At 40.1% G+C, this 26,891-nt stretch overlaps 1 protein-coding gene across 5 annotated transcripts in view; it reads right to left on the minus strand.

The window, feature by feature from the left end:
• PDE1C (phosphodiesterase 1C) overlaps window positions 1-26,891 on the minus strand; it is a 506,198-nt gene that overhangs the window by 14,136 nt on the left and 465,171 nt on the right. For 4 of the 5 annotated variants that reach the window (XM_036098663.2, XM_036098667.2, XM_078059427.1 and 1 more), the window contains one exon: window positions 4,422-4,490. In XM_036098663.2, coding sequence (XP_035954556.2) covers window positions 4,422-4,490 — 69 coding nt within the window. Of the gene's footprint in view, window positions 1-4,421; window positions 4,491-11,565; window positions 18,131-26,891 lie in introns of those variants that run through there. The other variant, XM_036098668.2, reaches the window with a different exon arrangement.

Here is a 26,891-nt window from a genome sequence, read left to right on the forward strand (position 1 = left end):
CTAATCTATTCTCTCTTTCTATGGATAAGCCTATTCTGGTTATTTCACATAAATGGCATCATAAAATGTGTAGCCTTTTGTGCCTGGCTTCTTTCACTTAGCAAAATGTTTTCAAGATTCATCCATGTTGTAGAATGTATCAATACTTCAGTCCTTTAGACAGATAATAGATAATAATCTATTGTGTAGGGGCGCCTGGGTGGCCCAGTCAGTTAAGCGTCTGCCTTCGGCTCAGGTCATGGTCTCAGGGTCCTGGGATCGAGCCCCGCATTGGGCTCCCTGCTCAGCGGGGAGTCTGCCTCTCCCTCTGCCTGCCGCTCCCCCTGCTTGTGTGCTCTCTCTTGCTCTCAAATAAATAAATAAAATCTTTTAAAAAAAATCTATTGTATGGATATAGCACATTTGGTTTATATATTCATCACTTGGTGGACATTTAGTTTCTGTCCACTTTTTAGCTATTATGAGTAATACTGCTTTGAATATTTGTGGACAAGTTTCTGTGTAAACATATCTTTTCAGTTCTCTCGGGAATACACCTACGAGTGGAATTGCTGTGTCATTTGGTCACTGTATGTTTACCTTCTTGAGAAACTACCAAACTCTTTTCCAAAGTGGCTGCACCATTTTACATTCCCACCAGCAATGTACAAGGCTAGTAATTTCTCCACATCATCATCACACTTGCTATTATTGTCACAATTCTAGTGAATGTAGAGTAGTATGTCATTGTAGTTTTGATTTGCATTTCCCTAACGACTAACGATGTTGAACATCTTTCCATGTTCCATTTGTATATCTTTTTTGGAAAAATGTTTATTTAAATCCTCTGCCCTCTTTTTAATTGGGTTATTTATCTTTTTATTGTTGAGTTGTGAACATTATTTACATATTCTGGATACTAGACCCTTATCAGATATATGATTTTCAAATATTTTCTTCCATTCTGTGGATTTTCTTTCCACTTTTTTTTTTTTTAAGATTTTATTTATTTATTTGACAGAGCGAGACACAGCAAGAGAGGGAACACAAGCAGGGGGAGTGGGAGAGGGAGAAGTAGGCTTCCTGCTGAGCAGGGAGCCCATGCGGGGCTCGATCCCAGGACCCTGGGATCATGACCTGAGCCGAAGGCAGACGCTTAACAACTGAGCCACCCAGGTGCCCCTCCACTTTCTTAATAGTGTCCCTTGAAACACAAAAGTTTTTATCTTTAACAAAGTTGTGTTATCGGGGCGCCTGGGTGGCTCAGTCGTTGAGCCTCTGCCTTCGGCTAGGGTCGTGGTCCCAGGGTCCTGGGATCGAGCCCTGCATCGGGCTCCCTGCTCCACGGGAAGCCTGCTTCTCCCACTCCCCCTGCTCGTGTTCCCTCTCTCAGTGTGTCTCTCTTTGTCAAATAAATAAATAAAATCTTTAAAATAAAAAAAAAGTTGTGTTATCTATTTTTTCTTTGGGTATTAGGTGTCATATCTAAGAAACCACTGCCTAATCCAAGGTCATAAAGATTTATCTCTGTATCATCTTCTAAAAGTCTTATGGTTCATGCTCTTTCATTTTTGATACGGTTCCCTCTCTATACTCTGTTTGCTATCAAGTCCTAAGGACTAACTTCCAACACTAATTCTCTTTTCAGCTGTGTTCCACATTGTTTTTCTTTCTTTTTTTAAGTTCCAATGACTATATGTTTGTTTGCTTTTTAAAATTTCAGATTTTGAATTGCTTCTTTTGCATATCTCTGTTCTTGGGGGTTTTTTTTCCGCACGATTTTGTTGTATTGTTTTTCAAGGGTTATTATCCCACTGTTTGGCTCTTTGAGTATCCTTAAACATGATATTCTAAATTGTTTGACAGCCTACACCAAGAGTTTATGGTAGAGGCGTTTGAGTCAAGGGAAGCAACATGTGGTATTCCTGAGGTAGGAAGAAGTAGCGAGCTGGCCATTGTAATGAGCGATGTGAAGGGTGTCTGCTAGACAATGCACAGTTTAGTATGTCAAGTGTTTTGAGAACTACCCACTCCACTTCTACAGGGTTTGGAATGGTCAGAACTCAGTGCCTAAGACACCCAATTTAGGACCAGTTTAAAGTGTCACATGAAGGCCAAAGACAAGATGGTGGCAACTCTGACTCATAAGCCTTGGAAACCTGGCAGGCCAGCAACAGGCCCCCAGCACAGCAGGTGGGAACCAGGTCAGCTCTGCATATTATTGTGGATGTCCAGAATGATGTCAGAGGTGCCACATGACCCAGGAATGTTATAACCTTACAGAGAAAAACAAACCCCATCACAGCACACTGGAGTTGATTTGGAGCTGTGTTCCTCCTAATGTCTCTAGTCCTAAAAACACCAAAACCACAAGCAGGAACAAGATGAAAGAGGCTTCCAGAGACTACAGAGCAGAGTCTGATCAATACTAAAAAGCAAGTTAGTATAATTAGTACAAATCCAAATTTGAAAATGAGTCTTTTCTGAAGGTGGTTGCCTTCCATATAGTCATAAATGAAATTAGAGATTTCTCACTCACACATCTACATACCCAGTCTTATAGACATGAATGAGCACCCAACGTATGCTTGTCACCTTGACGGGCACAGGGGCAAAAAAAAAAAAAAAAAAAGACAGTCCCCACCCTTGGAAAAGCCCCCTATCAATGAGTAAAGGGGTTTACAAGCAAATCATTATACATCACTATTAATTCTACCTAGATGATTTGGAAGGACCACAAAGAGAAATTATCCAGAAGAAGAAAAGGGTAAGGAGGAGTCCAGGCAGAGTGACAGTGGCCAGAAAGCTCAAGGGCTACTCAGTGGACAGTGAGTCCAGTTTTTAGACTGCAGTAGGGAAGATACAGAAGTTGAGGTTGGAAAAGCAAATAGATATAGATTATATTTCATCTAATCTAAGATGCCACTGATTATAAAGTGAACTATTATTTCATGTAGAACCAAGAAAAAAATGCTGCTCATTAAATTGTAACACGACATTGCTTGCAAAACATTCCTACTGCAGAGGGACTAAAATGCAAGGCACTGTCCCTCTCAGAATGAAGTTCGGCAATTCCCAAAAGAAGAAATGTGGAAGACAAATTAACATTAGAAAACAGATTCTTTTAAAAAATGATCAAATAAATGCAAACTGAATATGAATATAATTTTTTTCTTATCAAATTGGTAAAGTATTAATGTTAGCATTAGCAAGAGCATAGTAAAAGGCAAACTCACCACTAAAAGTATAAAATAATACTACCTTTCTGGAAATCACTTTGACAATAATGTACCAAGAACCTAAATACGTACAAATTCTTTGAGCTAGTAATCCTCCCTAGAGGAATCTATCCCAAATCCATGCATACAGACTCAGAAGAAGATTTATGTACAGGAATATAAGGTTATCTATAATAACAAAAATGCAAGCTACATAAAAGCCAAATTTATCAATGAATATATAAATAAATTGTGGTATAATATGAAATGTTAGTCTCTGAAATATTTTTTAATATTTAATAACATGGGGGAAATATAATATAAAGGTAAATTTTAAAGGGGAAGAAACAAAATTCTATGTAGAATATAATTGCAATCTAGGAAAAATAAGTATTTAATAAAGACTGGAAGGAGGGGCAATCTTGGTTAGCTCCGAGTGCTAACATTATTAACATTTTTCTTTCTTATAATTTTTGTTATTTTTCAAATTTGCAAATGTCCCTATTTATGGCCTCTCTTTCCTCCTAAACAAATGTGTTCTTCCCAATTTTACTCATAAAAATTAAATTATGGTAGAGAATGGAAGCCTATGCATGGAGACGAAATGACCAATAGGTGCCCCTCATATTAAATAGTAATTACACAGGATCATCATGAATGCTTAAAAATTTCTGGTAAATGTTAGATGGTACCCAGTACAGATCATACACGACTTCCATATTTCTCAGTAGCAGAGATTAGCTATGAGTCAGTACTATGCTAAATTTATAAGCATTATTTCTAATCCTTATCATCACGCAGACAGATGAGAAACAGAGGTCCAAGAAGCTGAGTAAGTGTAGAGAGCTTGCACAATGTGAACAAGGCAAAGCTGGGATTTGAACTCAATTCTCTCACAAAGGTTCACACAACCTCCCCTGTACCATCTGTCTCTCAAAGAAGTTCTTCCACAGCACGTCCAGATGAACATCCAGGAAGAACAAGAATCTACTCTTTCCATCAATGAGCAGGAAAGATTATGAAACACAGGTAAGTACATTATGTCCATTCCTGAAGGAAAACTACAAATCTTGATGACAGAGGCAGAGCTCTCTGATAATGTGGGGTGGACTAGATGGATAAGGGGCCAGATTCCCAGTTTATCAGCTGTCAAAATCAACTGAGAAACAGGTCCTTTCTGTTACCTGTGATTGCTAAGATTATGCTGCAGTGCCATTTACCCACCTGGCAAGGCAAGGCGACTTGCGGAGCTAGTGCTTGGAGCTGGTGAGCCATGAGAGTGCTTCTTCGTGCCTGGAAAGAGGAAAAGAGGGGTAAGGAAAGGTAGGATCGTGGACAGACTTGTTGGACAGGTGAATACTGATCTGAAACATTATCAAATGATCCAAGTGATTGGGTCTGAAAACAACATTTGGGAGAAGGCTGGGTGAGTTCGTGGGAGCAGCACATATCCCATGGTCCAGAAGAGCCAGGAGCTCAGCCTTTACTTCTGTGTGTGTGATGGCTCTCGGTCTCCTGGTTGGCAGGTTGGTATGCTGGGGACCAACACACCACAGAGCAGGGCTACACTTTAGATCCACCAGGCAAGTTTTCTAAATATAGAGTTGCCTGAGCGCCACCCCCAGATCAGTATTTTTATGCGTCAGTATTTTTAAAGTCGCCCAGATGATTTTTATGTGCATCCACGGTAGAAAACTCCTGCTGTGGATGGAAAAGTTCTCGATTTAGAATTGAGGAATAGCGGGGGCGCAGGGGGGCGGATGTCCCTATAGCCTTTACATGCTATTGGACCTCAAACAATTAACGTGAGTTTTCTAAAGCTCAGGTCTTCATCTGCAAAAGGAGGGAAATGACAATGACCTTCACGTGTTCTGGTGAGGATGAAAGGGACCACTGTACATGAGAGTGTGCAGGAGGTCACACAAATGCTGGGTTAGCGGGGTCTGTGAGCTCCTGCAGTTGGCATCATAACTCCCACTGGGAAAGGGATTATCTATCTCTGTTCATATGAACGACTTCGTGGGCCATGAGGGAGTGACAAGACAGACCCCAGAGTGAGGATCAGGAAGGAGAGCAAAAGGAAGGAAGGGCTGAGTTGTGCATAAATATAGAAGTATGTGTGTGTGTGTGTGTGTGTATAAGTGTGTACACACATACATACATATATGTTATATAGACACAGACATGCACATATATATACACATTCACAGATACATATATATATCTTATATATATGTATACAAATAGTTTTCGTTCATTCATTCATTTCTTTACTTTGCCGTCCAGAGCAGGGCAAAAGCAGCCTAGACGTCGGAAGCCAGCAACATGGCGGACGCCTGGAGTCTGAGCCCGCAGAAGGGCTGAGAACATTTTTAAACAGAAGATACACATGATTTATGGTTATCTGTGTTACAAGTCCCCTGACCCTATGCAAACTTTTTGTAAAGTCTACTTTGCACACACAGGCCTGGTGTCTATGGAGGTTGTGTTCACTGAGAAACTGTCTGAGTCACCACAGTCATGCGAAAAGATAACAAGATGACCCGTCGACTGACCCACATCAGAGGAAGCAGGAACTTGGGGCTGGAAGTGAACCCCAGAGTCGCTGGTGAGATGTGGAGAAATACACCCAGGATGGTGCTTGAGACAGTTTCATTTTAGTCCTAAAGAACAGGGTACTACCCTTGACATTCTGTGTTGTTGTTAATTATTATTATTATTGGCCCTATAGGGGTAGTGGTGTTAATAGTGGGAGCAGGACTAACAGTAAAAACGGAAAACACAAAATTAATCCAAATACCTCAGAGCCACAAAAATGGTTAATTTGCATGAGGTGAGAGAAGCTATTATCTGGCAAAACTTTGTGTCTCCATTGTCCAGGTCTTGTATATGCCCTGAATATCGGAGTTGGCAGGGAAATCAGAGGGCCCAAACCTGGCTATCACTGTGATTCTGAAGTCCCTGAGGTGATTTTTATAAATATGGCTCCCAGGGCCCTTTCCTGAGCCTACTAAAGTGAAATATCCAGGGAATGGAGCTAGAAGTTTGCATGTCAACAAGTTCCCCAGATGGGTCTAATGACCATTGGTAGAACGAGGTGTCTCAGACACCCCGAGGTGAAAATATTTGCCCAAGGTGATACTCTGGGTCAGGGCCGGGTTGTATCCTACACAAAAAATGGTGGGCTTGGGTGTAACAAGTCAGCCCTGATCAGGGGTACTACCAGGATGCAGATCCATGCCTCTGACCTTGCCCAGAGCCCCTCTGATCCACCAGAAATGCCTCTGGGTCCCACTGAATCTGCATTTACACGGGGACACCAATGACTCAAAGCATTTATCCCTCTGCTCACAAAACATTTTACTTGTCTCACTGTCCCTTTAGGATAGGGTTTCTCAACAGCAGCATACCTGGGCGGTAGGAGCAGGCTGTCCTGCACATAGTAGGATAATTAGCTATTTAGCTGCATTCCTGGCCTTGACCACTAGGTGTCAGTAGCACCCCCTCGTCGTGATCATCAAAAATGTCCCCTGGACCCGGACAATGCTAAATGTTCCCTAGGACCAAAATTGCCCTCAGTTGAGAACCATCGCTTTAGGATGGAGGCTGGGTTCAGGTTTTTTATTCAGAGTGGTGATTCACAATTTGACCACTTGGCCATTAGTAATAGTCACTTTTGCACATCAGTTAATTACTATATTCTAAGCCCCATGTTAGTTGTAGACGTTTAAATGTACATTAGTTATCTTTTCTGATACTAACTCTCTGAAGATAAAATAATTCCCATTTTGGAAAAATGAAGGGAGGAAATCGGAGGGGGAGACAAACCATGAGAGACGATGGACTCTGAGAAACAAACTGAGGGTTCTAGAGGGGAGGGGGTGGGGGGATGGGTTAGCCTGGTGATGGGTATTAAAGAGGGCACGTACTGAATGGAGCACTGGGTGTTATGCACAAACAATGAATCATGGAACACTACATCAAAAACTAATGATGTAATGTATGGGGATTAACATAAAATAATAAAATAAAATTTTTTAAAAATCACATGACAAAAGTTTAAAAAAAATAATTCCCATTTTGTGGAATTTGGAGACAAAAGGAGTTTAAGTAATTTGCACAAAGCTACTGAGTGTTTGGGACAATATTTAAGTCAAGATCCTTCAGAGTTCAAACCTAGGGAAACTTTTCCCAAGACTCTTGCTCTTTTTTGACAAACCTATTATCCAAACTTCCTTCAAGTGCAGTTATCCTAAATTTGCCACAGGTAAGAAAAACCTAAGCAATAATTTTAACAAAAAGGAACTAAACCAGATTTTCAGACCCAACCAAGCACTGGTAAGCCTGCATTTCCTGAAGGGCCTGGATGTTTGACAAGTGCCCCAGGTGGTTCTGATCTTCAGGCAGGCTTAAAAAATTGTGTGTGATAGAAATTTCCTTGTTCTTGTCTCACTCCTGGAAAATATGGCATTCCTCTTTCCACGGATACTCTTGAGAACTTGAGAGAGCAAACGTAATGTTGCCTATGCGAGCATTTGAAAACTTGCAGAGCACTGAATGATAAGCTTTCAGTGTTATTACTTGTAGAAACATTCACTAGTACCAGGTGATTTCATAGAAATGCTTTGTGCAATTTTTTTAAAAAATCACCTACAGTGATCCTCCAAAAGTCTGCAGTTTGAGGGCTTTTTCTTGAGGCAGCTTTTCATCCCTTTGGTATGTTCTTTGCAGACGCTGAATGACATAGGAACCTCCGGGAGCCATGGGTCAGTGGAACAGTAGAACTGCAAGCCCTCTAGACGTGGAGTTATTTTTTCTGTGTGCTTGATGAAATGCCCAATATATCAGGAAAAGGGAGAAATCATCCACGCCTCTCCTAATCATGAGTCACAAACAGGTAGCAGGTGGAGACATAGAATAAACCTGTTTATGATTTCCCCAGCCCTTCAGGTAACATCATGGACCACTAGGGGTGGTTAGGGTCTGAGTCAACCTCCCACTGATTCCCCATTCACTGAGGTTGTGTTCCTGAAACCATTTCCCATGCCGCAGCCACCAAATTACCTACACTTGACTCACGGTTCCATTTGTGGAAATAATACTCAACTTCTGTAAGTTTCATGTTCTAAAACTCTACCCCCTCCCTTGCTCCCATTCCCAGGGAAAACATCAGAGACTGAGCTGGAAGATCTAGGTCCAGATCAGCTTCCAAAATGTGCCCTACTGTTCCATGCCAACAGAACGTCTTGGGAACCATAGAACTCTCTCTAGGATTTATTGTAGAAATCTATTTGGGATGCTGCTCTGTGACTGGGAATTCACTGTCAGGGCTTTTTAATCCCGGCTACACATTAGGATCATCTGGGGAATTGTAAAGAAAATATGCTAAGACCCAGGCACTTCTCCCCAGAAATGCTGCTTAGTGGGTCTGCGGTGGGTCCCGGACATGGGCATTTCTCAGGCTCCCAGCTGAGCTCTGGGGCCATGAGTGAGAAGCACACACTCAGTAAATACCTATAGAAGATATTTCAGTCATCAGGGGAAGCATTCTTTCTTCTGAACAACCGGTGTACTTTATCCTCATGGATGATGTGAATCTTGTACATGATTTCTTTTCATTTTTATTTAGGTTTCCAGGAAACCCAGATCCAATTTATGACATAGTGCTGGGAACTGGGGAGGCCTATTCAGCCTGCATGACTGCACACTCACATTTACCCTGGTTTACTCCATCTACACTAGCTACTTTCTGTCTCTGATTTTATTCTGCTTTCTTAATTTAAAAAAAAAAAGTTGATGACGTTTATGTGATTTTAGAATTCCAAAATATTTTATAAATGAAGTAGGTAAAATGAAACCATGAATAAACAACTACATCAGGGCTGCCATTGCCAAGCTTCATTTTCCTCATCTCTAAAAGTTTAAAAACATCCATTTCAGTTAATAATCAGGAGGATCAAGGAACAGTTCACACGTACAAGTGCTTAGCAAACTGTGCAGTGCAATATAGTGTTTATTATTAGTTTATATTCGAAAGAAAGGGGTGTGTGTGTGTGTGTGTGTAAAGTCGCTAATATGTCATCGTTGGAAGATAAGCATTTTAAGGTCACAGATTACATCGTCCTTGACCCACGACATGTGAATGTTCAAAGAATAAACAACCCAATCGGTCAGCTCGGGGCAGAAATGTCATCACTGCAGCTTGTGTGACTGGAAGTATCTTTTGACAAACGCATAGCTTTCAGATATTTCAAATTAATGTCCTTGGTTGGTTCAGCTAAAGGGCAATGAATCCAATTCATCAAGAGTCTGGAGCAGAGGACATTGATGGAAGTGACAACCAACCTTGGGGCTGATACACACACCTAAGACTCGGGGCCAAGAGGTTAGCAGTAAAGCCCAGTGATAACACAGCTTGATGTCGAACAAATCATTTCCCTTCTGCAAAACAGGGTGAGCACAGCCCAGCACAACCTGCCAGGAAAGGGTGGTTTAAGAGCCCTTGAGATCGAGCGTCATCATTAGTAATGGTGCAACAATAGGAATGTTGTTACAATGCCAAGCAGGCAGATCCCACGGGCAGAGGTGGTGCTGAAAGACTGAAGTAGGAAAAGCGTCTCTCACCCTACTGGGTATTTTCAATCCCTTCCTTTTAGCATTTTGCAACGTCTGCCTTTGTGATACCCACAACCTCTGATCTCTATGGCTCAGCACATCTACCAATACCCTCTCTGCGTTCCACTTGGGGTGCAGCAGAAGGCAACAAGCCATTGCCTGCTGCCTCCGAACAAATCCCAGTTCTGCCTCTTCCCATCCTTGACACAAGAGTATCAAGAGAAGTCCACGTGCTGCTCAGAGCTGGGGCAACACTGAAGGAGTTTGGAGGGCTTCAAACCCACCCATACTTCCCTAAGAGTCGTTTTCCAATAGCATATCAATTAGAGCTCCGTATTCACAGTGTTTAATAACACTTTTTTCCTGCCCAATACACCCACCGTCAATACTATGCCTGCTTTGTAACTGGATCTCTGTTCATCACAAAGAACAATGACCAAAACCACAGAGCTATTCAGATACGCAACACTATATGCTCTTTAAATATGGCTGTTTTAATATTTGAACATGCTTTGGAATTGGGCCAGCAAATGACGAGTCAAAGGAATGTTCACAAGCTTTGCCCGAGTAGCTGTACATCTAGGAATTCGTCCAATGGAGATATTCGGAAATGCGACAGAGCCTTACATACAAAGAACTCCACTGCTATATGATTTACAACAGCAAAACAAATAAATAAATATAAATAAATAGAAACATGTAACTTAATTGTCCAACAGCAGAGAGTTGGTTAAGTAAACTGTGCGAGAGCCACAAAATGAATTATTATTTTGCCCCTGAACTTATAAAGAGGTTTGTTTTTTTTTTAAATGGGACAGTGCTTATAATCCAATGTTATGTGAACAAACTGTAACACAAAGGTAAATATACTGCACTGTATGGCCTCCACTGTGTAAAAACACGGAGCAAAAACCATAAGGAAGTGAGGAAAGAAGGGACAGTGAATGATTGTTGAATAGGGTATTACAAGGGAATTTAATTTTATTATACTCTTCTGTATTTTTAAAAACAAGTAAGTTCTGTTTCTGCTTTCAGAAAAAGAATTTTAAAGATATGTTTCAATGCATGGCAAACACAGCCACTTTGGAGGACCATCACGCCCCCTTTGTCAGAGTAATAACCCAGTGGGGTTACAAGGCAGGAACAGCACGGGGAGGTGGCCCAGGGAGGAGGGTGCTCTCTGTGTGTCAGGTGCAACCTCCCCACTAGACAAGTCCCTCTTCATGGCTGGTGTGAAGGAGGCAGGCCGGGTGCCATCCTGGATGGAAACCACTAGTACTCCCACAAACAGCGGTAATGACTATTCCCAAGTGAGACCCCTTATGTTCACCATCGGAGAGAAAGAAAAGATTGCCAGGTAGGCCTTTCAAGAGAGAAAGACGAAAAGTCTGGAATTTGAAAACTGGCATCACAGGATTGCCAAGCCATGTTATCATACCCAGAAGAAAACTGAACATATGGAAGCCAGCTTCATTTCATGAATGCTGACACTTCTTAAGCCCCGAGGAGCTTCTGATAACCCATCCATCTCGTCCCTCAAAAAAGATGACATGAGCCGAGCTTTACTGTGTAACTTCTATTGTGCAGGCAAAGGCACTTGGTACCTGGGTATTATGTGGCGTTCGGAGGAATACAAAAGGGACAGATGGTTGAGTGAGCTCTTGGACAGCCCCATATCTGGGACAGAACACAGACAACAACAGAAAACATGAAAAGAAAGAAAAAACGGCATTTGATTTTTCAAATTCCAACCGAGAGATTAACTCATTGTTTTTATTTGGTAATCAGAAGAACATACAGGTACTTATTCATCACTAGATGATGGGGGAAATTATACATCAACAGACTGTCAGCCTCATCTGTGCAATAAAGATTTACAATAAACACATCTTCAGTTTATTGAGAGCAGTTTAGCATTTCTGTTTTACATGAACCTTTAGGAATTATTTTTGCATTTGGAGGTGTGATGCTATGGTATTTGAATAGTTTGTTTTAGTGCAAACCAGCATCATCGGGAACAAAACACTCTTCTTTAGAATGGATGACCATTCTCTTTTCCTTTGATATACAAATGCAAATTGCAACCTGCATTTTATCTGCTAGAGACCTATCTTACATCATGGAAGTACATTCTATCACTGTTGTAAAAATAAGCACAAGTCTATTTTACCATCTTCCCTTTTGGAGGACCACTCTCAGAACACATCCAGAAATCTCTTCCTTATCCCTCCAAAGAACTACTTATTTGGCATGATTTGGACTGAGTTTTGGGGTTTTGGTTCTGCTTTCCTCCCTCTTTTGAATCTTGTTAAACATTCTTTGTATTAATCCAGACACCTCCCACAAATCCAGCTGAACCACAACAAAATCTAAGGCTGAGATGAGCTGAGTTATCCATTCATATAGGGCCAGTGCCCATACCAGGAGAGGGTCTACAGACCCAGGGTGAGCACCTGCCATCCTAAGGGGAAAAACCCTGTGAGGGCAAAGTTTGTGCTCTATACTGAGGGAACATGGTGGCATTACATTAGCCTCAAAGTGAGTCACCTTGCTTTGGGTAACTGATCTCCCATGAGGATTTCCTTTCTCCTGCTTCTTTTCCCCGATCTATTCCCTACTCCCCAACTACCTGCCTCACCCTTGGCACCCAACATTTCCTCATGTTAATTACACTGGAAGAAGATACTTTTCTTTCCCCCATTATTGTGTGTTTCCTTGTGCTAAAATGATACCACAGGCAGAATGGTTTGCCTGGACAGAGGCGAAAGAAGGCATTTATGAAAGATAGAAAAATGAGAGAAGAAAAAAAGGGAAAGGTAAAAGAAAGGTATGAAAAAGGGAGAGGACCCTTAAATTAGGAAGGGGGAGGAATCTGGCTGTATAGTGGGCACCAGAGCCCATAAAAACCCAACCAAGCTCTACAAAGGAAAATAGCAAATATTTTTAAAAATTTTTTTACAGCATATAAAATCGTATAAAAATATCAAAGCAAGAAAAAAGGAAAATGTATACTCTACAGTTCTATCTCTAGAATCAGCTACTGGACAGTACCTACGGCCGTAGGTTTTTACTATAAATTTATGCATATCAGTGTGTGACTCTGTCTCTGTACCATCATACATACACTCACTCAAAGACAAGGACACAACTGTACAAATACCTACCCCAAGATAGATCATGACAGAGAAGCAAAGACTCTACAATAATGCACCTCCAGGGCAATCTATTTAAAAGCCAATCCATAGCTTTTGGGTTTTAATGGGCTTTATTTTAAATGAATTATCTGGCACCATAACCTGACAGAGAAATGCTCCTGCAGGTTAGGAAGCCCGCTCCAATGAAAATACGTGGGTGAAGTTCAGTGATCATGGCTGAATCTGACCAAAGGTGAGGGCCTCCATGAGGGCACCGACTGGCCTGCTCCAGCCAGCATTTATCCCCAGAGATGCACGATCTTCCCAAAGGAGGTTGAGTAAGTGTGCCCCGAGGGAGATGAAAGGGCCCCCACACCAACCCCTGCTCCTCCTGGCTCAGGGGATAGCAGTCTAGGCTGGGTCCAAGTTCATTGAGGGAAGCCAGCCATGGCCAGTGTTGATCCGCTTCTACTTAGGAACAGGAAGCAGAATAAATGTAAATTCATCTCAAATACATCTGCAATATTTTAATGAAAAATGGGAGAGGTGGGGGCGGATTAGTTAAAATAACGAGGAATTAATAATGTTTAAATTGACTTTCATGAATTTTTCAGTCCAGGTCTCCCCCACTGTACCCACTCTTGTTTAATGTAAAAGCAAGTTGTTCTTTCAATGAAACAATTCTTGATGACGGCAGACTTTCCTGGAGAAGGATGCAGTCTTTTACAAATGTCTAATGAGAACATCCAGAGGACTGCTTCCCATTTTTTTCTAACCTCTCTGAACCCAAATTAACTGAACTCTGTCAAATGTTCTAGGTGGCTCCGCTACCATTCTAATTCTACTGTCACCTCCAATGCTCAGGGTCTTTGGCGAGAGGAAATCTTAACAACTGAAATCTGTTCTTGGCAGGTAATATGTCCCTGGCTCTCAGAGGGATGTTTCATAGAAACATCGTGCTGTTCATTACATTTTTTTCATTAAGTTCATTTTCTAAGTGATAATGAGGCCTTTAATGATGGAGCAATATTGATGAATCATAAGTATTACTTTCCATTTATTCACACATAAGATCCAATATAACATCATTATTGCAACGTTACGTCCTTTAATGTCCAATTTTGCTATGTTTCAGTGCTGTACCCACCATAATATCAGCAGAGCAAAACTGGGCAATGATTCCCCACGCTGCACACATAGGATCTCTTATTTGCTGCAAGATGGTCCGCTTTGGATTTTAACTATTTCAACTTGGATTATAAATAAATCCACTGGTATTTCATATAGATTGGTGTCATCATCCCTTTTGGAAGAACAATTTCAGATAAATCCTGTTTTGTTTTGTTTTTATTTTATTTTTCTTAGATCCAAAAGCCATAGAGAGGTTTTCATTTTTTTATTTTTTTTTTTCATAAACTTGGCTCTGACAATTTTCCCCCAAACCACCTGCAATTTCTATCCCTTATGATAAGCTACTGATGTCACTAGGGTATGTCTGCATATCTTTAGAAAGTAAGCCTTTTGTGATATGCTTGGCATATAGGAGATGTTGGGCTTTGTTGGCACTCACGGGTGGATAGTGGAATGCAGCTGGACAGTTGTGTGCCTGCTTTCTGAATGCTGACTCTGTGCTGGGCCCTCTTGGGTGGGGGGGGGAGCGCAGCACTGCAACTCCTATTGGGATGTGTGGGCATCTCAGAACAAAGTTTCCAACTGGAATCCCCTTTATTGGGGACATAATACTGCATACACAGGCTTTAATCTCAGAATCTTCTCTCTCTCGTTATGAGAAAAAGATTCAGTGCTTTTTTTCTTTTGTTTCCTCCCCATAGTCCATAGGGGACATTATGAAGTCATTTATCATGTAAGTCTCTGCTCAAAGGTGAAGAATAGAAGAAAATATATATTCTATCTATCATCTATCTATCATCTATCTAAAGAAAAGTGATCCATGACAGAAGTGATACAAAAAGACCAGTATTCTTACTCCCAAAATACGGATTACAAGATTGGTCTCCATCTGTTTGTCTGCATTCTGCCTCACATCCCATCATAATGTTGCTCTTGACTTGTTCACTCTTCTAATTTACTAAAGGCATGGTTCTAGGTGGAAAATATAATACAATGGCTTTAGTTCTGCAAATGAAATAAACAGGTACACTAGATTCTTCTTCGGCTCTCAGATGTTTAGATACTATTTTACTGTTTAAGTATATCAGGTCCTTAATGGGATCCTGTCAGATGTTTTCAATAGTTTTTAAAAGCTCCAAAAATGAAATGGATAATGGAAGAAAATCCATTTAAATTTAATGGGTTAGAAATGAGTCTCCTGCCTGCTGCCATAAGTTATTAGGGTTCATAACCTAAGAAAGGTTGGCATGAATAAAAGATGGAACAAAGACCTCCTTATGGGTCAGTCATTATGCCTCAAACATCCACAAAACCTGGTGGAGCTCTTTGGTGACACAGGGACCCAAACTTTAGGGTCAGCTTCATGTGGAAAGTGTTCCACCCGAGGACATGTAGAAACTGTGGTTTGTCAATGGTGGAAATGTCCCTACTGCTTTCTCCACATACTGGGCAATTCTTCATTCAGGTGTGTAAGCCCTTGCTTTCTAAGTGACGTGACAGTGTAATACTGAGTAAGATGCCAGACTCCATGCAATGTGTGTCCCATATCACTGCTCCTTTGGAAGCTGTTTCAAGAGAACAAAAAGACCAAGAAAGTGCACCAGCGCTTTGGAAATATTGTTCTTCCAGTCAATACTGACTTGGGATCTTAATTTCAATGTTTTATCAACTCCAGTATTAATGTATACCACAATAATACATTGGTTTATATTTTTAAAAAGTAGATAATTTTGCAGTTTTACTCAATGTCCCTTCAAAATACTTTTTAAGGATTCAAAGATAAGTTACATGGAGTTTTGCTTCTCCACACTGAGAATTCCAAACAGAGTTCTATACTGAATGAAACTCTTTCCCCATTCTTTTTCAGCTAATTAATGACTTAAAGCAAATGGAAAACATTACCATCTTTATTGTTGCTAGAAAAAAATGGCTATATTCCTGTTTCTTTTTCAGATATTGTTTAGTCTTACTTGTGAAGAGTATAAAAGGGAAGTTGTAAGCTTTCTGTTTTGACCGGCTGCAAAGCTCTACATACAAAAGTACAGAACAGAAATGAGGTAAAATGTTTAGGTTCCAAGATGAAAAATTTGACATGCCCTGGCTGTATTTCATTCCTATACAAAACCATACCACCTCAAAGAGCATAGTTTGCAAACTGATGTCCCATGGATGGAGTGCAGGTCATAGGCATGCTTTTTTTTGACCAGCACAGTCTTTGGAGATTGCTGAACTCATCACCAACATTTAAAAATTTGGAGAGGGTTTATATAGAATCCTAGGTATCTAGGAACCCCATTCCTACATAGCACTAATCCTGTTGCTGACTAGTAACTGTCCCCTTTCCACAACACGCACCTCAACGTACAGAAAGCTCCAATTCCTCACAGTCCCTACTGCTCCTTACTGCCTCACTGGTCCCAATTGCCATTGATCACAATAACTATGATACTACATGGCTTGCTTTACTCATTTACTTGACCTACTAGGCCCCTGATTTGAATTTGTGACCACATTATTTACTGTGGTTACTGTTAGAAAAGCAGAGGGAGCAACAGAAAAATATGTGTTATTACAAGGCAAAATGTAAAGCTGACCAAAGAACAGTATTTAAATATCAGTACAAACTGGGCATTTTACACAAGAGTTCTTCAGATCTTTCTGTTGGGGAATATTTCAGTGAGGCAAGAGGCCCTGTAGACTACATACACAGTCTTCTTTCTGTCTGAAGAAATAGCAACATTTTGCTTTAGTAATAAGAAGATTCTTTAAATGTTTGTTTGGGTGTTTTTAATGTAGAAATTAAATCTGCAATGGGGAATACACCTAAGCCTACCATCTAGCTCTTTCTGTCCCTATTACAAACCCCACTCCATCACCAGCATAGTCATGGGGTTTCCCCTTGGGAAGGACTCAAAGATTTCTTTGTGAACCATAACCACCTTTTAAGAATGAGTTTTATCCAAATCACACCATTGAGACTCATAACATCAACCTTTACTTAGACTCCACTGCATCCCATTTTTGACTTGGATTCAGGGAGTGTATCTTTATTCTCTTTCCATGCTACATCCATGAATCTTTCTTTTGATTTGTGCTATTAATTATCTCCTATGTGTTATTTTTAAAGACTCACTAAAATGAGAAGAAGTATTTGACATATCTCCCTGATACTAATTCCCTTAGCACTTCCCTGAATAGAAAGAAGAGTGATTAAGTGAAACCATAAATATCCAAAAGAAGAGGACTGGCCAGTGGTAAAAATTTCAGTAACCACTTAGTCATGGATGCTACCCAATGAAAACAATGTGTCTCCCACCTAAACAGTATAGTCATCAGTGGAAACATTCAGGTTTATATTAATGAATGCACAGATAAATTAAGCATTTACAAATAAAGAGTCCTATAGGATAATCTCTTTAAAAAAAAGAATTTCATATATAAATGGAAAGACAAGCATAAGAACAATTTTTAAGTCTGAAAGAAAATTGGAGAAAAAGAATGTTCCTGACTCAGGAAAGGAACAACCAGAGACTGGAATCATCATCTTAGCTGTGATGAAGGGCCAGCACGGCTGTATCCACCATGAGTAGCCAGTACAAAAATAACAGTTTAAAGGAACGGCATCGACAGTAGTAAAATGGCAATTACTCTGCACGTGGCTTTTTCAGGCCGCCCTCAGCATATCCAGGATGTCCATCCTCATCAGGCCAGACAGGTGCCTTGAAAGCCAGGGCATTAGCAAAGAATTCTGAGGAAGACCGTTCATGTTTTGTTTCTGTTTGTGCAAAAAGCTCAAGTTATTTTATTTGCCTGGGGGAGGATTTCCCCAGAGTTCTTAGACCTCAAACCAGCTCCCAGAGAGCCGTCTCTTGGAAGGAGGTGGCATGAGGGAAGGCCAAGTGTGGGGGGGCTTGTTTCTGAAAGTTGGACACCTTCCCTAGATATGGGTCTTTGTGGAAGGAGGAGAAGGAGAATGAAGAAGCTCAGCTAAAATGATGCAAGACACTGGCAGCCTCTTTTATTGTATGTGAGGTGTGTTTTACTCTTCTGAATCTGAAAAAAAGAAAAAGAAAAAGAAAAGTGTCAATGCTGCCTTTCCCCCCACCCTTCTCCACCCTCCAGGTCTGCGGAGAAGAAAATCTGTGGAACAAAAAAAAGGGAGGAGGATCAATTAAACATTTCCATACTAGTCATTGCTATCTCCTTTGTAGCACCATTTGCTCTGTTCATAAAGGAAAACTCTCAGTGGACAATTTTAAACACTGGTTACATTCGAAATCTTCATAGTTACTTTCAACTTGATTATCAAACATTTGGTTCATGCAATATGGATACTAAAATACCTTATTTTGCAACCAAGATGACAGTGACTGCCAGGTCTGGCCAATATGCCTCAGGGGTCAGTGGGATTGGAAGAAATCAGATTCATCAAATCCCAACCATTTCCATACCAGAAGCAATATTCCTCTCTCAGAATTTTTGCACACCCACCTCCCCCTCAGAAGCTTCCCCAAGAAGATTTAAAGCAAGATGTGTCCCAACTGAAATCATTATGCAGATGGGTAAATCACCTGACTTGTCTACTGGACCCAGAGTGAGGTGGTGGAGGAAAAAGACAAAGATGGAAACAGGACTAAGTTAATGGAAATAGACGGTAGTGGATTTTTTTTTTCCACCTGGCATACTCTACCCCATGCAAGCTCACTAGGCTTGGACAGAATTTCTAAAAAGCAAGCAGACAAACAAAAACCAACATGTTATTGCTTCCCATAAATGTTGCAGGGACTGCAAGTCATCATGCCTTATAGTTAGAGAGGGTTCCCTTCTGTGCAGGGCTCCAAAGGAAGAGGAGTACAGTGGCTTAGTTTTTAAGGATTACACCATTTACCTACAGAAATGTTAGGAGTCATTAGTGGATAAGGAACATTTCATATTCGACTTGGAAGACTAAGATACTGTCCTAAAGGAGACTTAGTTGAAATTAGGCAGCGAACTAGTTGAGAAATAGGAGAGCCCTATCTGATCTTTTGTAATTATTTTCAATTCTCAATTTTCCAGGGGCCATTGATCCAATCCTCCTGTTGTTCCTTTCTTCATTCTGGTCCCATGCATGTTTACCCTCCGACAGCACCTTCACCCATCCAGCAGAAGTAACAGAAAAGAGAAAAACTTCTGTCCAGTTTACTCTGATGCTAGTACTGGCAGTGAGGGAAGTGACCAGTTGCCTCTCTGGAACTTCCCAGGGAGGGAAAGGGGTGAAACAAAAGCTGAAATCAAGGACTAGAAACCTCCCCCTGATTCTGATCATCTGTGTGATTTGGTCTGGGTGGGAGTTGCCAGACAGCACTCCTCCTTAGTGCTCTGGCCCCACCATTATCCGTTTGAGGTCATATGTAATGAAACTCCTTTCAATCATCATAGCACTAACCACCTTAGGAGATGTCCCCACACCCTCAAATATAAAACCCAGTTTTATTATGATGATATAAGTCTGAGGTTGATTTTTTAATAATTGGTCAATTGGTTGGAAGGATGCTAGGGAGAGCTGACAAGGACCACTGTTATACCCAGTGAGCCTCAATTAGCCAACAAGGGAAGGGATTCACATCTCCTTTCATGTGGCCTCCATGAACAGTGGCCAGCTGTCCAGCTTGCAGGGTTTCTCCAGAGATGGAAAGAACTCCATCTAGGATCTTAATGGACCCCAAAGGCTCTTGAAAGAGAAGACCTTTCTCCTTTTCTAGGCATTGCTTCTGAGTGAGATGAGAAGTGACTTGGCTGTGGATCTCCACCTTCCCCTCCACAGTCTTCTGGTCAAGGCATGGAGGGAAGAGGTAAATAAAGGAGACATGTGTCTAAGCTGCGCCTGTGTTCATTAAGTACAACCAACAGTAAAAGATGCTCTGTAGCTGGGTCTGGGACCTGAATGGCCGTCCTAGCCTTCCCAAACACGTGCTCTGTCGAAAGTAGTTTCCGTTCATAAACCTCTTAGGGCACTTGCTGTAAGGTGCCTCATATCACAGCTACCTGCAAGATGTAGATTCCTTGAGGGCAGGGAAAACATCACTTATCTTCATAACTCTGTGCGTATATTACACAGTGCCTGACACATTGCACATGCTCAACAAATTATTTTTTAACTGAAAGGAAGTGAATTAAATAAGCATCAGGTAGATGGGACAGATACAGAAGCATAACGATGAGTAGGAAGTCTCTTGCCACCCTTTTTGAAAATCTTTTCATAGCAGGAAATAAAAATTAAAAAGAAAATCATAAATGTATTTATTTTTTATTTTATTCAAGAGCAAGGTAGGATATGTCAAAAACGTGTATTTCCTTTGAAGAACTTGCCCCACTGTGGACACTAACGTCCTGGAGAAGAGGCCCATGTTGTGCAGGTGGTGTTGATGTGCTCTGTAAGTCAGGCTTGCTCCTCACTCACTCCACACTTCCTCCCCTCATCCCTGAGTGTCCTATATTTGCTTTGTTGTGGTGTGGCTTTGTGTCTTTGTTTTCAATTTAAACTAAAATCGGGTAAGCATTTTAAGCTAAAATTGGGTAAGACCACAAAGTATTACGAAAATAATAAGTTCCTGAAGACAAGTAAGTGGCCACTCGGTATTTAACTGAGATGAAGGATGATTTTTTGTTCTAGGGTCTTTGAATTCCATTGATTGTAAATCTATGTTGGCTTTTTGGAGGCCACAAAAAGCAGTTAAACTCACCCACCTTTTTATGATTGATAAGCAGAAATGGAAAATATCTTCACCTAACTTGAGATAATTCGAGAAAATATCTAGGCGAGTGCCATCCACCCACCCACCCTTTGACCAAAGACTTCTTACGTCTCACAAAGGGGCAGCCACAGAGGCTCTGAATCGTGAGGCACATGCTGTATGAATTCACAGAAACATATTTACTCTACGGAAATGAACAACAAAAAATGTTTCAGCAACTTCATTTGGAGAAAAAGGAGGTGGAAACTGACAACAGTGTGGCCTTGTTTATCTCACACTTCCCACGCTATTCCTCCTACAGGTAAGTGGAGATGCTGTATGAAACCATTTTTTTTAAAGATGATTGTTTTAAGAAGAGGCTTAAATTTCGATTTAATGTGATTTGACTCTAAAAATGTGTTTATCTGTCATAATGTTTATTCCTAGATCATCTACGAGGCAGGCCTCATAGGAATCTGGCACCAGGCTTGAAAAACAACTGTAAACACTTTTCTTTTTCATTTTTCTTGGTTTTGATTTTTTACAGCCTGATTCAACTATCATCCAAGCTCAAAGAAATAAGCTGACTTGGCTGAGAACAGAGCTGGGATTCAAATCAGATTTTCAGGTTCCAGAAACTCTACCATAGCTGCCTCCGTATTGAGTCAACTTTCTATGAAAACAACAAAATACAGTAAGCAATGGAAAGGAAGAATAAATGTGGCAAGACCAAACCCAATTTTAGATGTCTAGTAGAATTTCTGTGGGGCTTATAAGTGGGTTCTGGTTTGGTTTTGTTTTTTAATAATGAGGAAATGCTAGAAACAAACAAACATTATTTTAGATATAGCTGATAGAATTTATCCAGGCACAGATTTCACTGTTTTAGGTCGTAAGTGCTATTTTAAATGGTTATCACTAAATATCCAAAAGCATATATTGCCTGCTTTCTCCTTGCCCCAAATGATAACGGATATGATTACAGTATGATTATTCTAAGTGAATTTCACCTCATGGAATATTAATGCTACAGCCCTGCTAAGATAGATGGGTGGATGGATGGATGGATGAATGAACAGATGGACAAACAGACAGAATAAGTGAGTAAGTAAATTTATGGGAACATAACTTCCTGAAACCTTGCCTATGCCAACATGCTGAGCTCTTAAAATGTACCCATTTGATCCAAATACACAGAATAAAAACAGAACAAAAGATGGCAGTTTTTAGCTCCAACCCTTGCCCAATGTTTTCTTTTCTTTTGATCCATGGCATCTGTGCTATCACTGAGAATAATGATGGTATTAAAGTTTTATTCTCTAACTTTTCTGCCTGCTCTTTCCCTTTACACAGCATGGTCTTTCCAAACTGAAAATCTGTGAATAACTCGCTCTCTTCTGCCCCACACTGCCCAAGGTGTTTTACTGTTGTTACTCTCTTATTAAGAAATTAGTACTGGGCGCCTGGGTGGCTCAGTCGTTAAGCGTCTGCCTTCGGCTCAGGTCATGATCCCAGGGTCCTGGGTTCAAGCCCCACATTGGGCTCCCCGCTCCGCGGGAAGCCTGCTTCTCCCTCTCCCACTCCCCCTGCTTGTGTTCCCTCTCTCGCTGTGTCTCTCTGTCAAATAAATAAATAAAATCTTAAAAAAAAAAAAAAAGAAATTAGTACTTTAACGCTTAAAGAAACAATGAAAACATTCAAGTCTGCGAGTGCTCCAGGGCCTGGCCCACTCTTGAGAGGTAAGTAAACATCAGGCATCAACAGCCCCTACCACTCCTTGGGGCAGGTGAGACGACCTCGAGTTGTCTGCATACTTAAGTTTTGTTTCTGATCAGTCTTTGAACCTGCTGTTTTTGAAGGCAACAAGAAGCCAGAGACCACAGAGACCAAGAAAGTCCTCCATAGAGACCAAGAAAGTCCTTCAGAAAAGTTAAGTGAGGCTGGAATTTTAGACCTGAAACATTATGACTGCTCTTCACGCTTTTCTCAATTTTATTGGTTCAGGAAAAGCAATATAAGATTCAAAGTAAGTGAAAGAAAAAACAAATATTTTTTCTCAAGTTTTCACTGTGGCTCCAGAGTAGAAGATAAAAATAGCATGTATTGTAGAGGGCTAACACTTATGAAATACATATGTCATCACTTGAAGATCGTGGTGCCCTTCTGTGGAGAATGCTAAGAATAAACACAAAGAGGAAGCTTCGATACTTGCTTGATGCTGCATTTTTAACGGTTCTCCTAGTGTGTGGGTGTCTAGAAAAGAAAGGGCATTAACAATGTAGACAGGGCTAGCTCCTGGAATTGGCACATATTTATTGCAAAGGCAGCTGTTATTTTAAAGATTTTTTGTAATGTTAATAGAGTTTCTTTTGATGAATGCATTGCTACTTGTGTTCCTCCCATCCCCTGTGTTGAATCTGACAATACTAACATTTTAGGCGGAAAACAGATAAATATTTATTTCATGACTACTAAGAAGTTATTTTTAATCCTGAACATCAGTGTTGAGGGAAAAAAATCACATTTTCCACAGTTCCAAAATTATAATCCTTTCTGTCAGACTGGGTTCCTTTAAAAATACAATGGTACGTTAAGAGTGTAACGAAATGTCTAGAAGATAAAGTGAAACAATGAAAGCTTATATACCAATAATTCCAAGGGAAAAGTTGTTTAAAAAGATTAATTTTGTCATTACCAAAGTGTACCTAATATACTTTTATTTGACATTTCTACTATGTAGTTATTTGGTAAGAGACTGGAATCTAAATGGCTATGTAAAAAGCATGAATGACTTTAGAAGTTTTCTTTGGTATAACACAATTTAATTATTTTAAACACACCAATCTTACATTGTATTATATAGATTATATCATCTACCTATGCAATATACATATATATGTATATGCTATACATATATTTACACAATTATATATAATATATCCCATATCTGTTTATATATATATTTCATATATATGTGTGTATATATGTATGCATATGTGTGTATGTGTATGTGGATATATATATATTTTAGTTGCTGTTTTGATACTACAAATGGGAATTTCAAAAGTACAAAAATATACAGGAGGATGATAGTAGCACAAAGATATTGAGAGAAGCACAAAGATATTCACTAAACCTAAAAGTATATAAAAATACATTGGTTTGAAATGGATGTTTGTAACCAAAAGAGCTAACTGTTCTGATTCACTGTGACTCATTGAAGCTAGAACCGTGTGTAAGTAATAGGCTTTGTACTTCCATGCTCTCAAGAGTATAAGTCGGTAGTAAAAGGAGCAGGAACATTTTTAGTTCACCCCATTTGACCACTTCCTACCCACATATCATGTAATGGTTAATAGTCTTCCCCCAAATCCATCCAAAAAACAATTATGTTGGGTTTCAGCATGGCTGAACTCACAATAACTCTTGTTGGGTCAACCTACAGCACAGCTTCTGAAGATAACTAGAAAATAACACTTAAGTATATCAATCAAAATGTTTTGCAACAAAACCCTTTAAATCTAATTAGTGAGGTTTTATCCAGATACATGAGAATAACAGGCATCTAAAAAATAATTTTGCAATTCTCTCCTCCATTTATCAAACTTTTGTAGTTTTCCTTTGACAGGGACATTGGAGTACAGGGTTTAGACCCTTGGGTTATCTCACTACTTGAGAAAATAAGGATATAAAATGTTTTGAAAAACAAATATTTCATGGCTTTTCTTGCTAAACTATACCATTTCCTTATTGTTGACGCTCCATATGTTAATACATACACATAAACTTGTTAAGCAAATGGGTCACAGGAGTTTTCATGGACCAATGGCTAAGAGAAATGGGATATTAATCAGAACATGTGTTGTTATGATGACTTATCTTAACTGGAACTCAGGGGACTCCAGATATTTGGTCCCTGTACACTCATGGAAAATAACTCATAAGGATCCTAGATTCTCATGTTGAGGGAAAATTCTTCATTAAAGAAATAGGCCTTCTTTTTGTCAATGCATAAAGGGCTACAGTGAAATATCTTCCCAGAACTAAGAAAAAAATATTCTCCTCTGAGAAGGAAACAAGTAAAAAACCCAAAAGGTGGGATTAACTATTTGTAGAAACTACCTCAAGACAGCAGAGGTTGACTTCAGTGGCTTGATCAATAGTGAGGTGTACTGCAAATCATTCATTGCTAAAAACAGTTAAATACTGAAGTTTTACAGGTTTTGTTCTTAAAGTAAATTAGGAAGGACTCAAGGTTATTGTTATAGTAGCACTGCCTTGGATGTGAGAGGAAAGGACAGGGTAACAGCTAGTGTTATCAGAACTGTTCACCATCCTTGGCCCTTTTTACTTATCACACTTCATGATCTGAGCGTACCTCTGGAGATGTATAAAGCTTATGAAAATCTGGTAGCCGATGGTGGGGAATCAAAAACAATGCCTTAAAAACAAAGAAGTTTCCTCAAGATTAAGGTCCAGAAATGTCATCAAGAACAACTAAAAGTGAACAAGAATGAACATCTACTCCAAATATGAACCTATCTGATGGCTGAATGTATGGTCGAAAAGGAAACTAGAAAGAGAGGTGCCAAGGAGGAATGCCTCTTGCACTGTCAGAATACAGGGCATGCAAGATGGCCCCCATCTATTCTTCTTGGCAAGTCTATCCCAATGGTGGAGACAGATGGATGAAGATATTCTACCTTGAAGTCACACTTCATCAACTAACTCTCCTTACAGCTTGTCAAGCAATTTTCTGATATGATTTGAGTTCTCAGGTAGGTTTTCCTTCAGGAGAAAGAAACCACTGACTGGCCAGTTGACAGGAGTATTTCAGTGTACATATTGTACATCAGTAAATTAGCAGTCAAAACCATACATTGGTTATGAGTATTGGTGTTAGTGTCAACAAATCTTTTGCAGCATAACTAACTCTTCATTTACTGTCAATATGAAACTCCTCTGCCATTGTGTGGAGCCCTTCTTGCTAATTCTCGCTAATCAGCAGGTCTCCTTTACATCATCACATATAGTGTAGGCTCCCAAATGAAGGAATTGCTTGTTTTTTTCCAGATAAGATAGTTCTTACATACAGAACAAAATGAATGAAAGTCCAGAAAGTGGATTTCACTTCACAAATCCTATGTCAAGAATTTTCAAGATTCCATAACCTCTCCTATAAAAAATTATCTAATGTGTGCCTTATGCAACATAAATTGGGAAAGAAGTTATAGAAGTTTGAACTAAGATGGCCATTAAGACACTGCCCTCTAAGACTTGTCAACCCATTAGAATTCTGAGTAAAATCATATTGACAGCTGTTTAGAAACAAATCAATCTGTCAAAACTTGAGGAAAATATTAAATGAATATAAATGCCTATAAAGTCCCCCATGGCTAGGTAGGATATATGGGATTGATTCAAATTTGAGTATACTGAAGATGGGTAAAAGTGTTCAATTGTTTCTATAGCTCTGCATTAGCTGCTAGTGATATTAAGAAGCCCCGTGGGAAGAAACAGCATAGATTGGAACAATGAGGTAATAAAAGGAGGCATTGACCTACAAGCTATGGTTTCGATGGGTCTGAAATAGGGGAGTTCTTTATTCTGGTGTATAAAGACAGCCTAACAACCACTGTCCTGAGTAGTGTGGGAAAAAAATATTTGGAAGAAAGAATGAGGTGAGCATGATTCCCTGAGAAGAGAATACTGGGGTACAGGTATTTATACAGACTTGAAAACTGATGATGGTCTCAGCAAATGCATGCCTCCTGAATAATGATCTATGTGCCAGGGTGTTTGTTGCTTCTCAAATCTCTGAGCATGAACCTAAGTCAGAAACTATCTCTGCTGTGAAGATAGACATGTGTCTCAGTTCTCCAGGCACCCTGCTGTTGGGCTGTTTCCTCCCTGGATTTGCAGAGAAGGGCACACCTCCAGGCCTGTGCGGGCCCTATCTATCTCTCACTACCAACTCCACTGCAAAGCAAGTCATGACACCCCACCCTTTAGGCAACTAACAAAATATTTTCAATGTCAGCTGAAAAATAAGAACATCAAGTACAACTCAAGTGTAAAGGTTCAGACTATATCCTTCC

The sequence above is a fragment of the Halichoerus grypus genome, chromosome 12, assembly GCF_964656455.1.
Source record: "Halichoerus grypus chromosome 12, mHalGry1.hap1.1, whole genome shotgun sequence".
Lineage (NCBI taxonomy): Eukaryota > Metazoa > Chordata > Mammalia > Carnivora > Phocidae > Halichoerus > Halichoerus grypus.